Source organism: Phyllobates terribilis, unplaced genomic scaffold (assembly GCF_046119375.1).
Source record: "Phyllobates terribilis strain yellow unplaced genomic scaffold, ASM4611937v1 Scaffold_5__5_contigs__length_657084704, whole genome shotgun sequence".
Lineage (NCBI taxonomy): Eukaryota > Metazoa > Chordata > Amphibia > Anura > Dendrobatidae > Phyllobates > Phyllobates terribilis.
The window spans coordinates 389,978,635-389,995,704 of NW_027362765.1; the positions used below are offsets into that span (position 1 = coordinate 389,978,635).

At 43.6% G+C, this 17,070-nt stretch overlaps 2 protein-coding genes across 6 annotated transcripts in view; one reads left to right on the top strand and one right to left on the bottom strand.

Moving 5' to 3' along the window:
• Positions 1–2,275: 2,275 nt before the first annotated feature.
• ZDHHC16 (zDHHC palmitoyltransferase 16) lies at positions 2,276–16,208 on the top strand. Of its 2 annotated transcripts, XM_073684958.1 has the most exons (11): positions 2,276–2,448; positions 4,407–4,638; positions 4,746–4,940; positions 6,012–6,100; positions 7,416–7,444; positions 8,043–8,176; positions 9,592–9,639; positions 11,705–11,790; positions 13,005–13,128; positions 13,351–13,421; positions 14,034–16,208. In XM_073684958.1, the coding sequence occupies exons 2-11, from the start codon at positions 4,423–4,425 to the stop codon at positions 14,146–14,148; spliced, it is 1,107 nt and encodes a 368-aa protein (XP_073541059.1). In that variant the 5' UTR covers positions 2,276–2,448; positions 4,407–4,422; the 3' UTR covers positions 14,149–16,208. The 2 variants fall into 2 exon arrangements, with proteins under 2 accessions (XP_073541059.1, XP_073541060.1); XM_073684959.1 differs by lacking the exon at positions 9,592–9,639.
• LOC141273314 (MMS19 nucleotide excision repair protein homolog) overlaps positions 10,350–17,070 on the bottom strand; it is a 39,393-nt gene continuing 32,672 nt past the window's right edge. For 2 of the 4 annotated variants that reach the window (XM_073684966.1, XM_073684967.1), the window contains exon 4: positions 10,350–12,154. In XM_073684966.1, coding sequence (XP_073541067.1) covers positions 12,098–12,154 — 57 coding nt within the window. In that variant the 3' untranslated portion in view covers positions 10,350–12,097. The remainder of the gene's footprint in view (positions 12,155–17,070) is intronic. The other 2 variants (XM_073684965.1, XM_073684964.1) reach the window with 1 other exon arrangement.

A 17,070-nucleotide genomic window follows, 5' to 3' on the forward strand; every position in this document is an offset into this window, starting at 1 on the left:
CCCATGATTGCTCATGAGGCAGAAGAGCCTGAGCAGAGTACAGATGCAGTGTGCAGGCAGGAGGAGAGCTTGTTGACTGCTGGGGTCCGTCTGATCAGCGTAACGGGGGGGCTTTTATCCCTGTTAGAATGAAGCAGTAGTGTGCATGCTCAAGTTCCCCTCCGTTTTTTTTTTGTTCATTCCTATGGAGCTTCCTAATAGAGAATGAATGGAGAATTGGTCAGGCATCTATATGCCCACTCCATTCTGGTGGGCATAAAGGTGTCCCATCGATGATAACAATTCCTTGTTCTGCCGATCAGTGTGCAGCCCAGTGGTCAGACCGCCACCAATGTGTAAGTGATCGCCTCTCTGGTGGATAGCCGATAAAGGGGTTGTCCAGTAAAAACAAGTTAAGGGCTTAAAAGATGTAAAATAATGCACCAAAGTTTGTAAAGTAGCAAGTTGTGTGCGGCTCGCTTTTTAGGTCATCATTTTTGCAGCACAGTGGCTCAGTGGTTAGCACTGGATGGTGGCTCGGTGGTTATCACTGCAGCTTTGCAGCACTGGGGTCCTGGGTTCAAATTCCACCAAGGACAACATCTGTAAGGAGTTTGTGTGGTTCCCCTTATTTGCTTGGGTTTCCTCCCACTCTCCAAAGACTGATAGGGAATGTAGATTGTGAGCCCCAATGGGGACAGTGATGATAATGTCTGTTAAGTGCTGTGGAATGGCGCTATATAAGTAAAATAAATATTTGTGGTTATTACTATGGCAATCGAGAAATTTCCAGCGACCGACAAACATTCCATAAGGGGTTTTTGTACTTCTCGGTCAACTTATGGATCAAGGAGCCAAATTGCAATAAAGGCCAGTGTGGGTGGGTGCAGGAGCTGCCCTGACATTGAATATATTCTGGTCCATAGAATAATGGTGCTAACTCGGCCATGTCTGCTGGCTGTAATGGGTCGATGGCACACACAGACCGAATACATGTAAGAATCCCTATCGGATCTGCAGGATTGACTCCTAATATGTTTTATATCACATAGTCCTGTAAATGTTTACACCGACCGATTAACCGGACCCCCTAATGTGCCCACTGCAACTGCAGATTCTCAATGACATCCTCCATTAAGTCCGGGGAGAACAAAAGGATCGACGGCTGAAATTCCAATAGTCGGATCCTCTCCCCTGACATAATCGAGAGGACCCCATATGCATTAAAGGGTCGACTTTAGACTCTTCCGTCCAGGTAGAGACCGACCCTAGAATAGTCTAAAACTGACATGTAAGGGTCTCGCGTCTACGCGTTTCAGGCTATGGAGCTCTTAGTCCTGACTGCTCCACAGCTTGAGACATGTAGACCCGTGTCCTTTTTATCTCCCTCCTCTATGTCACCCCTTCTTCCACTTTATTGATATGTTTTTGCAAAAAAAGTTTTTGAATAGTTTTTCATTAAAAGTCATGTTTTAAACTTCTAATCCTTGGTGGATGCAGGAACCCTCTGGGTTTCTTTTTTCTCTGCTACTGCCCAGCTGCCGGTCTGGAGTCCGTGCACCGCACTCTTCATATGGAGGCCTCCAACCATCTGCACTTGGTGAGCTGAATATTTCCTTTTCACCCATAAGAGAAGACCAATACAACTAAAGGCCTGTGGTCGCTCGGGGTACTGTTTTTTTTGCACCTTTTGGGTGCATTTTTTTTTTATATTATATGCATGCATTTTAGGTGAAAAATAATTTTTGCAATTTGGTTTAATTAAAAATGTTGCACCGTTTAACCTTGTTTCCTGACACACTCAGCACTGATGTAGTCTATGGTCATAAATCAGCTCAGAAAAGGACATAAAAGAGTGACAAACATCCCTGTCATGGCAAGCTCACTGACCGATTCTCAGTCAACTCTTAAGTCCGTAGCCAACAATAGATCGTGAAGCACAGAGGTTACGGAAGACGAACAATGCAAATTTTCTAATGAAACCATATTGCAAAAATGAATTTTAGCCCCAAATACATGGATTTAAGTGAAGAAAAAAAAAAGTTCCCAAAAGTCCCCAATCCCTATAATAAGTTATGGCTCTTGGGAGTTGGTTATTTATATACCACCTATTTTATATAGGTTTCTGGGTCAGCAAACGTAAACTACCCAAATTTGATTCCCATATAATGCTATAGTCAGTAATCAGCTTCTGTTCTCTGGTAGCAGCAGCCTTCTGAAAGGTTTCCATTCTGCGCATGCGTACTATAGATCATAAGCCATGAAGCGCATGCGTTGCCTATAGCGACTTAATACCGGCTTTCACTGGGCATGCGTAGTAATGTCACCGAGTTGCCGGGTTGTTGTGCGCATGCTCGGTAGGCATGGCTCCGGCCGATGTCGGGTAAAATCGCTGTGACATCCGGTTCTTGTAGGTGCCCGGGAGTCAGAATGACGGGAGCGAGGTGGAGACCATGAGCAGCCGGGCAGGTGAGGAGCGGGCACCGGGGAAAACATGGAGGAGGCGACTCTGCGTCACCGGCAACATTCTACCATTCTCCCACACAATGTAACCGCGGAGGCCGGTAACTCCTGCACTGCCGGACGGATTTATATTGGTTTCTCTTTCGTTTTTTTTTCCTCTCTTTCTTTCAACAAAGAGACAAAACTTTTATATATATATATTTTCACTTTGCCATATGAGGTTTTTTTTATTTTTTTTTACAGCTTGTTTTGTTTTACACCGTTCATATCACTATAATGTGCTGGAAAAAAAAAATTCTAATTGTGGAGAAATGGTTAAAAACAATGATGTAATTCCGCCATTTTTTTGTGGGTTTTTAAGCCGCTCATTGTGCAGGTAAAAGTGACCCAATTCTCCACTTGTATATTTTATTATTTTAGTTGTTAAAAGTTTAGAAATTTTTAAATAAATCAATGAATAATTTTCTCCTTCACACTTTGCTTTGGTCACAGAATGCTCCTTTGCAGCAATTCCAGCATTGCAGACCTTTGGCTTCTAGCTGGTAATTTGCTGAGGTAATCTTGAGACTTTTCCCCCCATGCTTCCTGAAGCCCCTCCACAACTTGGATTGGCTTGATGGGCACTTTTTGTGCACCATACGGTCATGCTGCTCCCACAACAGCTCAATGGGGTTGAGATCTGGTGACGGCGCTGGCCACTCCATTACAGATAGAATACCAGCTGCCTGCTTCTTCCCTAAATAGTTCATGCATAATTTGGAGGTGTGCTTTGGATCATTGTCCTGTTGTAGGATGAAATTGGCTCCAATCAAGCGCTGTCCACAGGGTATGGCATGGCGCTGCAATATGGAGTGATAGCCTTCCTTATTCAAAATCCCATTTACCTTGTACAAATCTCCCACTTTACCAGCACCAAAGCAACCCCAGACCATCACATTACCTCCACCATGCTTGACAGATGGCGTCAGGCACTCTTCCAGCATCTTTTCAGTTGTTCTGCGTCTCTGTAATCCAAACACCTCAAACTTTGATTAATCTGTCCATAAAAGTTTTTCCCAATCTTCCTCTGTCCAATGTCTGTGTTCTTTTGCCCATATTAATCTTTTCCTTTTATTAGTCAGTCTCAGATATGGCTTTTTCTTTGCCACTTTTCCCTGAAGGTCAGCATCCCGGAGTCGCCTCTTCACTGTAGACGTTGACACTGGCGTTTTGCGTGTACTATTTAATGAAGCTGCCAGTTGAGGAGCTGTGAGGCGTCGATTTCTCAGACTAGAGACTCTAATGTACTTGTCTTGTTGCTCAGTTGTGCAGCGCGGCCTCCCACTTCTCTTTCTACTCTGGTTAGAGCCTGTTTGTGCTCTCCTCTGAAGAGAGTAGTACACACCGTTGTAGGAAATCTTCAGTTTCTTGGCAATCTCTCGCATGGAATAGCCTTAATTTCTAAGAACAAGAATAGACTGTCGAGTTTCACATGAAAGTTCTCTTTTTCTGGCCATTTTGAGAGTTTCGTAGAATAAACAAATGTAATGCTCCAGATTCTCAACTAGCTCAAAGGAAGGTCAATTTTATAGCTTCACTAATCAGCCAAACCATTTTCAGCTGGGCTAACATACTTGTGCAAGGGTTTTCTAGGGTTTTCTAAACATCCATTAGTCTTCTTACACAGTTAGCAAACACAATGTACCATTAAAACACTGGAGTGGTGGTTGTTGGAAATGGGCCTCTATACACCTATGTAGATATTGCAATAAAAACAAGACGTTTGCAGCTAGAATAGTCATTTACCACGTTATCAATGTATAGAGTGTATTTCTGATTCATTTAATGTTAGCTTCATTGGAAAAAAATGTGCTTTTCTTTCAAAAACTAATGAAATTTCTAAATGACCCCAAACTTTTGAACGGTAGTGTATATATTTATTTCTTTTTTTTAATTACTGTTTCATGTTGATTTGATGTCCCCAGGTAATGAACAGTGGGAATGAGAAACATCCGGCGCCTTTTCTTGAGGTGCCTTCGCCTGGGACACAGAAGGAAATTCACGTATGTGAACCTGCTGACGGACTCTCTGCGTTACAGCCGCCTCTGCCTCGTGTCCTTGGCCTATAACTCCTTCACAAACAGCGATGTCGTCATAGAGTCTCTCTTTGAGCCAATTTATTGGTTGGTGGATCATGTGACGAGATGGTTTGGCATCGTAAGTGTTTCTTTCCCGTATACCTCCAAACACCTTTTTGTTTTATTTATTTTCCATTATTTTTTTCTCTCGTTTTTATTATTATTATTTATTATATTTTTTTTTAGGTATTTGTGGCTCTGGTGATCTTACTGACCAGCTCCATTGTACTGATCGTGTACATCTGCCTCCTTCCTCTTATACTCCAAACATACTCCATCGCCTGGATCTGCTGGCACGTCGCCTATGGCCACTGGAATCTCATCCTGATAGTGTTTCACTATTACAAGGCGATCACCACCCCCCCTGGATATCCTCCGCAGGTAGCCTTCTTTTGCAAGATACACATGCGCGTCTGCTGCTTCATTCAGGCTGGTCACAAGTTCCCTGTACTAGCAATCAATTGGGGTCTCAGTGGTGGGACCCCCAATGATCTAGTAGTTATCACTTGTTCTCATTGGACTACCCCTATATTAAAGGGTTTGTATCAATGGGATAGGGGATAACTTATTGATCTCTAGGGGTCTGACCATTGAGACCCCCATGAATCGGCAGACGTCAAGCATGTGTCCCTCTGCTCCATTCATTCTCTGCCAATTTTTTTTTTCAGTTCTGTAAAAAACTAATGGGGTGGAGGTGTACATGCTCAACCTCCGCTCCATTCAGACAAGTCTCTGAACATCGGTGGGGGTCCCAGAAGTCGGACCCCAGGAATTAGAGATGAGTATATAAATTTGCAGGAACCTCGTCCTAGCTGCTGGTATCCCCGGCTCCTCTTCTGATTAATGGGCTGCACAACATCACATCTGGCTCACAAGTCAGAGGAGGTATCGGGGATTCCTGCAGATGGAGGAGGTTCATAGGGATCCCATCCGGTGACCACGGACTGCGAACATGACTCCTGGACTTGGAATTCGCTCATCTATACTTGGGATCAATAGGTAATAGAAGAAAACTAAATATAACTCACCTATGGTATCCTGAGGACGTTTCTAGATGTAGAAGAGTCCAGCTCAATGAACCGTGAATATTTTATTCACATGAAGTTCTCAAAGAGTTACATGACGCGCGGCATCGACGCGTTTCAGGTGACTGCGCACCTTTAATCATTCGTTGAGCTGGACTCTCCTACTTTGTAATCAATAAGTTATCCCTGATCTTATCTACAGGGAATAACTTACACTTGGAACAGCTCCCATTAACTATTGTCAATTGCAGGTTTCCCATTTTTTTTTTTTCACTTTTATTTTATGCAACTTGTTCTTGCCATGAGGAATGTATGAAACAATGGCAAAATAATAGATTTTATCCTGTGCCCCGTTTCATTTTTCATAGAATCAATGTATTTCCTTCATTTTGAGGGATTTAAAATTCCTGCTGTTTGTGTTCATCAGGCTCAGAAGAATATCCCATCGGTGTCGGTTTGCCGGAAATGCATCGCTCCAAAACCCGCTCGGACGCATCACTGTAGCATTTGTAATAAGTATGTAATAAGGGGTTGTTGTTTTTTTTTTGTTTTTTTTTGTGGGTTGATGGAAATTTTGGGTACAACAATCCTTTTTAAAAGATAAAGGAGTCATCCAGTGTTATAAATTAGGGCCCCCCTTCTATTGGCCAAAAACTAAGTCTGAGTGTATCGACAAGGCCGTGCATTTCATGGTCTTCCATTTCTTTAAATATATAGGTGGCCACTTTTTTTTCTTTTTTAAATCTGCATTTCTGGTCGCAGTGATCGGACTAAGCTGCACTGAAAGCTAGTCAGGTGGTCCTTAGTATTGATTACACTGATCCCCTACATGTGCATTGATTGGGATCAAAGTGCCAGGTCTCTGATACAAGGGTATTCCAACCACAGGCAGTTATTGCATATACAATGTGTAGGCTACTTGATACATGTTTATTGTTTTTTTTTTTTTTTTTTTTCTGGCCCTCATAATATCCCAGAACCGTCGGTCAGTGCAAAAAGTTACTCCATAAGTGTCTATGGTTGGAGTTCCCCTTTGTGAAGTCTTTTTGCAACAGAAGCCAATTCTGTCCACACTTTACATCACTATTGAGGTTCCTATATGATTTCCCTACATTAGGTTTACCACTGCACACATCTGTATTCATTTTACTTTGCACAACGACTTTTAAGAGTTATTCCAAATATAGAAAGTTATGTCCTATATATAGGATAGGGGATAACTAGCAGACTGCTGGGGGTCTGATAGTTGGGATCCTCAGGGGTGGGGGTAGAGGGGGCTTTCGAAAGCTGGGAACCCCTGGGGGAAGGGGTCCTTGTAGGGTCTGATATCTATTTGGGATCCTCAGCAATCTGGAGAAATGTACTTGTCTCGCCTCGGCAGTCCCATAAACAATGAATGGAGCGGAGGTTGAGCATTTGCACCTACTGCGTTCAGGACGAGGCTTCAGAGCCCCTTTCTTGGGAACACTGGGGTCCGATCAGTCAGCAAGTTATTCCCTATCCTATGGAATAATGGGAATAACCCTTTGACACTGAATTCCCCATATGTGACATGTAAGCTGTGTCTCCTCTATATAATTACTCGGTCAGTCCTCTTCAGTCCCTCTTCTGCCCCATAAACATTTTTTAGATCGGAGAGAAGTGTCGTCCTCCATAAATAGTTATTATGGCGTCCTAGTAATAGCGCACTATGGGATCTTTCACTAGAAATTCTTTTTACTTGGCTGCGAAATAGAATAACCTCATTTTTATGTTCGGTCATCAGTAAATGTGATCTACGTTCAGCTTGTCCATGATGGTAAATCATCATTTAATCACCTTTTCTTCACAGATGCATTTTGAAAATGGATCACCATTGCCGTATCCTTTGTGAATAATTTGAGTGGGTTGTTATTTGCAAAAGGTAAATCACAGTGTGGTATAAAGACCCCCATGGATCACTAAGCTGCACTGCCCAGGGCTCTCTCCCCTCCATGCATGAAAATCTTCAGTTTTGGAGGAGCGCAGCGCTCGACTGAGCATGTCTGTGTCTTGGGTGGAGGTCTCTGCACCCGGACCCCCTCCGAGCAAACATCTAACACATCACCATAACATGTCAAAGTGCAGTTACTCTTTAATCCATGTAGAAGTGAAAAGTTCTAAAACTTTTTAATTTTACTATTCAATTTTGCACCATTTTCAAGATCTCTGCTTACTGGGGGTGAATCAATACTCTTATGTGTTCTGACATATGATAAGCATTCTGTATTTCTGATTGTTTTTTTTACTCTGGAATCCTTGAAGAAGTTGCATTGGCACTGTAGGTATGTCATGCAAACACTGCAGCCAAACGGCAGTCGTTGATCAGCTGCAGCGCTCACATGACATAATGTCAATTAGTGGACAACCCCTTTAAAAAAACAAAGGAGTGTCGTCTTATGCTTTGGATATATTGTTCTTTAACATGATCCTGTTGTAGCCTGGCTCAATAACTGTGTGGGGCACCACAACCATCGCTACTTCTTCTCCTTCTGCCTCTTTATGACCTTGGGTTGTATCTACTGTAGTATCAGCAGCCGCGTCATGTTCCGGGAAGCCTACGCCGCCATAGAGGTGAGAACTGCTCTCTCTTTCCCATAATTGACTTAAATATGAGCGTCTCTATGGGATAATATATGCCCTGGTATCTGATATAGTGTTTGATGTGGAGGCTACTCTTCCCAGAATGCAAAAAACAAAAGCATCCTGTGTAGACACTGAAAAAGCAGGGGGTGCTGGTGATAATGCTGATCTGATGAGAACGATCTGTATGCTTAAGATCGTTACAGGTAGTTACTTGTCAACCCCCGCTGACTAGTTTGCAGGTGATTCAGTGGGTGTTCTTACTCTATAAGAAAATCTTGTAAACTCTTCATAAAGTGGTTGCACGCGGTGTCTGATCTCATAATTGGAGAAGATGATAAGAAAAAAAAGATGCTGAGGTTGAGGCGATGATTTCCTGCACTATTTTAGTGTAAAAAAAAGTTTCTTAACTAATATTAGGACTCACAGGAAAAACTACACATAAAAGGAGCAAGTCGTCCTCCACGCCCCTACCCAGTTTTGAGAGCCTGTGGGTAGTCTTCCACACCCCTGTCCAGTCTCCAGAGCTTGTGGGTCATCCTCCATGCCGCTGCCCAGTTTTTTTTTCTAGCGCCTGTGGGTGATCGCCTTCCATCCCCCTGCTCTGTTTTGAGCGCCCACAGGTTTCCCTCCACACCCCTGCCCACTTTTTTCGCGTCTGCGGGTCGTCTTCCATGCCCCTGCCCACTTTTTTGTGTATGCAGGTAGTCTTCCACGCCCGTCCACTCTTTTTGCGTATGCGGGTCGTCTTCTATGCCCCTGCCCAGTTTTGCGCGTCTGCAGGGTCTTCTTCCACGCCCCTGCCCAGTTGTTTTGCGCATATGCGGGTCGTCTTCCATGCCCCTGCCCAGTTGATTTGCGGGTCGTCTTCCACGCCCCTACCCAGTTGTTTTGCGCGTCTGTGGGTTGTCTTCCCCGCCCCTGCCCAGTTGTTTTGCGCGTCTGCGGGTCGTCTTCCACGCCCCTGCCCAGTTGTTTTGCGCGTCTGCGGGTCGTTTTCCCCGCCCCTGCCCAGTTGTTTTGCGCGTCTGCGGGTCGTCCTTCGTGCCCTGCCCACTTTTGAGCTCTACATCCCCGTTATATACCCATTTCCAACCCCCCTCCTTCCGTTAAGAGAGAGCCTGTGAGTCCTCCTCCACCCTCACACCCACTTTGAGAGCCTGTGAGTCCTATTCTTTCCACCATTGCTGTGTGTATTGAGGCTGTTGGTCACTCTAGGCAGGATAAAGGACTCTCAAGCTGTCAAGAGTTTCTTTTTAATCAGTAGCCTCTTGTGTCTCTTAGGGGTATCCTTTATTCCCTCCTCTTCCTCTCTGTCCTTCCTCGTATTTCCGTTGTTCTGGGGTTCTGCAGAGCGTTGCTCAGTCCACTGGGCGGTAATTGTGGTCCTGTTTCCCTCCTATTAGACAATGAAGCACCAGGAGGCGGAGAGGCTCCAGCTTGCAGGCAATGAGGTGGGCTAAGTGGCTACCTATGTGTGTGACTAACGCGGCCTCACGTCCTGCTGATCACGCACGACTCCACTGTTCTCTGTTTCCATAACCACGCGGCTCGTGGGAACGTCCTGTTTGTGTATTGTCCGTCTCTGCTCTTCTGGTGTGGAAAGCCATAATGTGACTAACCAGTGTACGGTGTCAGATATTGCTGCAGGAGTCTGTACTATACAAGGACACGGGACGTGAATCTGTCACTAGACTAACAATACAGGCTGCATACAGTATATCATAGACCTGATGAAGCGGTTGTACTTACTTTGTTTTTCAATGTCAGAATGGCTGTGTAATCCTGATGTTATGATGAGCATTTTGTAAGTGCGCGATCTCACGAATCCAAGTTTATTCAGTCTCCATTCACCCAGCCTGACTGCTGTAGGTTGTACTGAGCAGTCTGAGATCTCAGCAGGGAGGAGGGACACTAAGCAGCTTTCAGACTAGATGGATAGAGATGAAATAGGGAAGAGGGACACGGGAGCTGCCTAGATGATCAAACATTGATGAGTGTGAACTTATAAAAAGGATTATACAGCCACTCTTGCATGGATTGTCACAGTAAGTTCACCTGCCCCATCAAACTTTAAATATCTATTTAATATTGCATACAGTTTAATAATTGCATTTGTATAGATTTTTCAACATATGCATATTCACAGATAGGTGAAGATATTCCCTACATTCACACTTTGCGCTTTTCCAATGTCACGTTAAAAGCACATTGGGCCCAATTCATCATTTACGTCACTTTTCTTTTCTTTTTTTTGCCATCTGGTGTTCGTTGTTGTTTTTTGTGCCAAATTCCTCAAAACGGTGCATGTGGTTCATGAGTTTAGTGTAAAATTAAAAATGCACTTTCTTTCTATCAATCGTATTTGCGTGTTTTTTTTTTTTTTTTTTTTTTAATTTGACAAAAATGTAGCAACTTTTTTTTAAAGTTGCAATTGATGAATCCGCCCAAAAACATTGGGGAAACCCCATCCGCAAGGAGAATGATCCCCCCCCCCCCAAAAAAAAAATAAAACCGAAAAAGAAACACACAAAGGGTGAACGCATATAAAATAGACTTTAAAAAAGGCAGAAATAAAAAGCATAAGGCACAAACTGAAAAAGAGGTGAAAAGCACCCAAAACTAGGTGAAAAAGACACAAGTACAGTAATGAATCCCAGCCATTGTCTTTGCAGTTGAAGTTTCTGCAAAAAAAAAACAAAACAATTTGGCTTTTACAATTTTTAAATACAGTGAAAGAAAAATTGCACCATGAGCGCAGCTGTAGGATGAGTTAGAAGTTCACTAAACACAGAATATGCACAAAAAAAAACTGTAAAAAATATCCCCGCACTTTATCTCTTATTAGGTCTCATATTGCAATTAAAATTGAGAAATCTATAAATCTTCAGGAGCTCGGGGTCCGGCAGCCGGAGCCCCCCTCCTCTGCTCTGTTTGCAGGAGATAGATTGCTAAACCTCACTTAGTGCCGGGCCAGCAGATTAACCCCTGCATTCTCTGCGGGGTTTCTACAAAACTGATCTTATTCAGTAAAATTCTGGGACGACTAGAATTTAGGTTTATTTGCACATTTATTTTTAGGTTTCATGTTCCTCTAATAGAGAGAAGTTCTTCATTTCAGACCCTCCACAATTGGCTATAGCAGATACGAAAATGACATCTCTTGTACTGGTGGACCCAGCATGTCCGTGCATTAAGCAGAGAGCCGACTCATTTCAGTTAGTCCTGTGTAATATATTTTTTCTCCAGTGGAGGCACTGCAGGAGCATTAAACACTTACTACAAGGTGTCATTACAGATTACTGGTGATCAGCTGCAGAACAGCTTGTGAGAAGCTTATAGTTAGCCGTCCCTTATGCCAAAAAAAAGAATGTTCAAAGCGGAAAACCCCGATTTTTAAAGGTTCTGTCTTTGGATTGAACCCCTTTAAATAATTGTATAGGCATAGTTCCAGCCTGTCTAAAATGCAGTGAAACTATGTATGTGTATTTTTATGTTTTTATCATTTCTTTCTTTCAGACGTACAGTGAGACGCCACCTCCAGCCTTCACTTTCCGGGAGAGAGTTTTTCACAAGTGCATCATATACCTCTGGGTGCTTTGCAGGTACGATGTTTGCAGCCTCCCTCCTGATTTTCAATACTTGGCCCTGTTGTCACTGGATGTATAGAGCGGGCGCCGGGCTGTGCTGGGGGTCCACCGGGCTGTGCTGCGGAGCTGGGGGGCCGCCGGGCTGTGCTGCGGAGCTGGGGGGCCGCCGGGCTGTGCTGCGGAGCTGGGGGGCCGCCGGGCTGTGCTGCGGAGCTGGGGGGCCGCCGGGCTGTGCTGCGGAGCTGGGGGGCCGCCGGGCTGTGCTGCGGAGCTGGGGGGCCGCCGGGCTGTGCCGCTGGGCATCTAACTGCTGAGAATGGATTTAGGATTGCAACAGTTGAACCCCTTGGATGTCACTATCAATTAGACCCTGGGGGACCTAAGAAAATGATAAATAAAATAATTAAAAAATATATATAAAAGTTCGAATTATCCTCCCACTTTTTTTGCCAGAATTGTAACTAAATCCCCCCCCCCCCCCCCCAAAAGAAAAAAATATATTACAGATTGTGTATCTCCACATGTCACTGTCCAAACTAATAGATATTGTAATATTTATCCCAACCATGAAACGCCAAAATGAGGGAAAAAAAGCAGAATTGCTGTTTTTTTTTGGTAACTTTCTCCAAAAAAAGAATAAAAAGTGATCAAAAAGCCACATGGACCTCAGAATGGTAATGATACAAGCTGTAGTTTTTATCACATAAAAAAACAAAACTGTTTGTAAAATACGATCGACTGAAAGATATTAAAGTTACAGCTCTTGGAAGGGAAAGAGGAAAAATGTAAACCAAAAAGTGGCCCACTGGGACTCTGTCGCCCTACGGCCTGCATTAACCTGGAGCCGTCCCTGGTATAAGCTCTTCGTGTAACACTGGTGGGCTTGTGCTTATACAAAGTAACCAGTCTGAACAAGCAGAGCTGCAGTGTAAATCATAGGGGTGAGAAGGAGGTGGATTTCAGACCGCAGTAGCCAGTGCAGATAAACTGTTAGCGGATCTGTCCAGTCTCCTAACTCTTTTTTAGTTATACTAAATGTGTTTACTGATACTAGTTTACTTTTTGCAGTTCCTCTGTTATTCCTCCTGGCAATGCAAAAAATGTACTCCCCCCCCCCCCCCCCCCCCCCCCCTGATTAGAAAAAGTGTCTGTTTGGACGAGCCCAAAGACAAGGGGAAATGGACGATCTGTAGGAGATTGGATTAATTCCTGCTATTGGCATTTTGCAGCTCTGTTGCGGTGGCACTCGGTGCCCTCACGCTCTGGCACGCCATGCTCATCACCCGAGGAGAGACCAGCATAGAGAGACACATTAACAAGAAGGAGAGAAAGAGACTGCTGGATAAAGGGAAGGTACGTGACATCCACATTGACATTTTGTTATCTACACTATATGATTAAATAAAGACTGCAGGCAATTAGTGCGGGGTCTACAGTGGCGACTGTGGGGGTCTGCAGCGGTGGGTGCATACACAACATCTCAAGGAACGACCCCATATGCACAAAAAATCTCAAACAAAAAATATATATATTTTCCTGCACTGGTTACAACTAATGTTTTATTTCCTTTTGCAGATATTTCACAATCCGTACAGCTACGGCCGCTTCAGCAACTGGAGACTTTTCTTTGGGGTTGAATCTCAATTGTAAGTTCTCATCAGATCTAATAACCAAAGCGAAGCCATTTTTTTTTTTCCTTAAAGGCATGCATTTAAGGTTATATAATCGTTTTGCAATTGGGTTCCATTCATTTTGGACAGTTTAGCTTTTTACAGGTCTTTATGCTTCAGTTTACTTTCCTAGCGGCAAAATGAGCTAACTGAGAATCTGTCAGTGAACTCATTCTAGGGTTTATAGCTTTTATCTTCTCATGGGATCTTGTATGCTGATTTCTGGTCACACCACAGATGAGCTGTGGTCACAAATCAGCTTAGGAGAGATAAGAGCTATAAACCTCCCTGCAGTGAGCTCACTGATGGATCCCAGTTAACTCATTCTGCAACCAGCAGTGTAAAGTGAAGCATAGAGCCCTGGATAAGCTAAAATTCCCAAAGCTTTTATTAAAACTCAAATGCAGAAATGTTTTTAACCCAAAATACATGCGTTTAAATAAAGTATATGGTCGTCATTGGTGGGTTGTTTTTTTTTTTTTGTTTTTTTTTTGTAAAAAAAACAAACAGCAAAAATACATTGTTCTCTTGATATAACAAGTATATAATGCAATATCTGGACATTTTTATTTATTTTTTTTATCTCAGGCAATGGATCACTCGTGTTCTCCTCCCGTCTGCTCACCCGGCTTACGGAGACGGTTTGACATGGAGCGCTCCACATTGGATCCCCATGAAACACACATCTGTCCTTGCAATCTAGAGAGAAAACGTTTCCCCCGGGGGGACGGTGCAATGCATCACCGGACACTTTGTAATGTCGATACGATTGTGTTTGTGTTACACCAGCAAAAAAAAAAAAGTAACATGACCGACAGGAGGAGGCTTCATCACCCGTCCTGTACTGCGTAGACCAGGTCATCACCCGATAATGTCATTAGAAAGGGAAAAAAATAAGAAAAAAAAATCTTATTCCAGTAGGAGGTTAAAAAAAATGGCTATTTTTGTTCCACAAACAGCACCCCCTGATGGCTGTGCCTGGTATTGCACTATTATAATGAATAGGGCTGAGCTGCAATGCTAGACGCAGCCTGTGAATAAAAGTGGCGCTGTTTGTGAAAGAAAGCTGTTATGGCTGTCTAATCTTAAAACAACCTGACAAGATGCCGTCTCTGACCCTGTGATATCTGACAGAGATAGCTGAAAGTGCCACTAACCTTAAAGGGCTTGTCCAGTTCTGCTCACTTACACGTCAGGGCATGAGTGGCATTAATGACAACCTGTTTAAGGCTTTAGACAATTTTTCTTTGTTGAAACAGTTCCTCAGCGTCGTCATGCTTCACTTTATTCAGCAGCAGAATTTAGCAGCAAGTGTTCTATTTGGCTACAGCTCCCCCCGCAGGTGAAATGAAGCATTACACATTGCAATACACATTGCAATTAATGAGCTGTGCCTATGGGGCACAAATGTGCTGGGTCCTCCAGCATGAAGAGTTTATAGCAGAGCACTGACCCTATATTACTGAAGGATTTCTTAATTGGGTTTTCTGACTCATTGACTCCCCTTAAAGGGGTTGTCTAGAATTAGAGAAATATGTCCACCTTCTTCTGAGGTTGTGTGTGGCATTGCAGCTAAGGTCAATTAAATAATGCAATACCAGACACAACCTGTAGGGCGGCGCTGTGTTTTTTTGAAAGAAGGTAGACATGTTTTTCTCATTCTGGGGAATCCCTTTAAAAATGCTAGTGCAACTTTGAACAGTCTTGAGACTCCTGCATTTGCTGGAATTTTGTAATAGTGAGTACCTGATTATTAGTAAAAGAGGATTCATTAACCATCCACCGTTCATTGCAAGTCAATAATTTAGTTTGGAGCGATCAAGGTTTGTTAAAGGGATTATAAGATTTAAGTAAACAGCGCCACTTTTGTGCATAGGCTGGGTCTGTTATTGCAGTTTATATGAACAGGGTACAGCTTCAATGCAATGCCAGGCAGAACCTATGAATAACAGTGGCGCTGTTTCTGTAAAATACCTTTTTTCTTTTTAAATATTTAAGGACAAGATTATGGTGCTATGGACGTCACTCATCATTCTCTTAGTTGTAAAATCCCCGTCACTAATGGTTAGTAATCAAACTGAAGTATTAGACCTGACACTAAAATTACTGCCATAGTTTTAATTTTTTTTTTTTTTTTTTTTTTTTTTAGATGATTATGTAGATTTTAATGTAACACTTTTCATAATAATTCCCCACCTGTGGAAAATCTGAATATTCTGTCCCAGTCTGCACAGCAAAGCTGAGCTAAACAAATCCGGAGACGTCAGGTCATTGTATGAGCGCTCTAGTAACCAGTGAGACAAACACGATTCGTTATTTTTCTAACCTTCGCAGTAACGTTGATATATTTTTAATGTTACTATGTATTTTTTATATATATACATTCCTGAAAATATGGCACATGCCGTTAAAATCTGCTGCCATCTTTAGTGTATTAAGGTTGACTGTCTGGATTATTTTGGTGACAAAGTGTGAACAATTAGCCATCCCAGATTATCAGATTGCTCTCAGAACATGCTTCGGCTAGTAGTGCTGAGCGCCGCTCTCTGAGTGTGACCCCCGGCCGCTCTCTGAGTGTGACCCCCGGCCGCTCTCTGAGTGTGACCCCCGGCCGCTCTCAGGAATCCTTCTATTTTACTTTGCTCTCATTAATCACGAGCAGATCTTGGTAACTTCTTCCACCATTACTGTTTGGTATGGATCTCTGGGTGTGCCGATTGTGGAATACTGATATGATTTATTTATTAAAAATCTTCTATAAAACTCCTCAGAATGTGTGTTTTCTCTAATAACCCCCCACGACAGCACACAGGAGGATGTAACCCCACCCTAATAGGGACAGGAAATACGAAGAGGTTTAAATAGCCCGTCCCACATCCTCCCTCCAGTGTTATTTCCTGTCCCTATCAGGGATGAAGAGATCATCCCCGGTGTGCTGGGCCGGCGACAGGCACTGGGGGAAAGCTACTAGCCGGGCAGCGAAGGATCGAGCGGTTTTACCTCTCCTCCTCAGGGCGCTGCTCCCGTCTCCTCCGGATTCGGGACCCCCGCCTGCAGTCCGCGCTCTCGGGCAAGGTCTGCAGGATCTTCTGACCGGAGGCCTCTCTCTCCCATAAAAGGAGCCCTGGACAGGAAGACATCTACAGGTAGGACAAAACCATGTCTGTTGAAGCTTCTCGCTCTGCGTCTGTAGAGCCCAGCGCCGGTCCGGTCCCAGTAAGTATGGCACTGGTAGTCCATCTCCCAGATGCAGGAAATAGTGATTATAGCTCCCCTCCCCTTCTCCCTTCTTGTAGGAGGACAAGGAACCTGCATCTGGAGAAAAAGTTAAACCGTCCCGCAGATGTCCCATCTGTACAAAAAAACTATCGTCCTCCCATAGAAAGCCCCTATGCAAGGACTGTACGGAGAAGATTATCAGGCAGGAACAACCTTCCTTAATGGAGGAGATAAAGGGGATTGTACGTCAGGAGATCAAATCCTCCTTAGCCTCGGTCACTCTCCCTACGCCCTCACCTAGTCATGGTTCTACATCTACTCCTTCAGCAGCCAAAAAGAGGAAGATTAGCCCACCAGAGGGAGGGGAGGAAGACTCTCAAGAGGAGATGTATATCTCAGAAGATCT

Coding starts and splice junctions, on each gene's coding strand:
- ZDHHC16 (XM_073684958.1), top strand. CDS start 4,423: ATGAGAAACATCCGGCGCCTTTTCTTGAGGTGCCTTCGCCTGGGACAC. Junction 8,177..9,591: donor AAGCCTACGCCGCCATAGAG/GTGAGAACTGCT, acceptor CCCTCCTATTAG/ACAATGAAGCACCAGGAGGC. Junction 11,791..13,004: donor TACCTCTGGGTGCTTTGCAG/GTACGATGTTTG, acceptor GGCATTTTGCAG/CTCTGTTGCGGTGGCACTCG.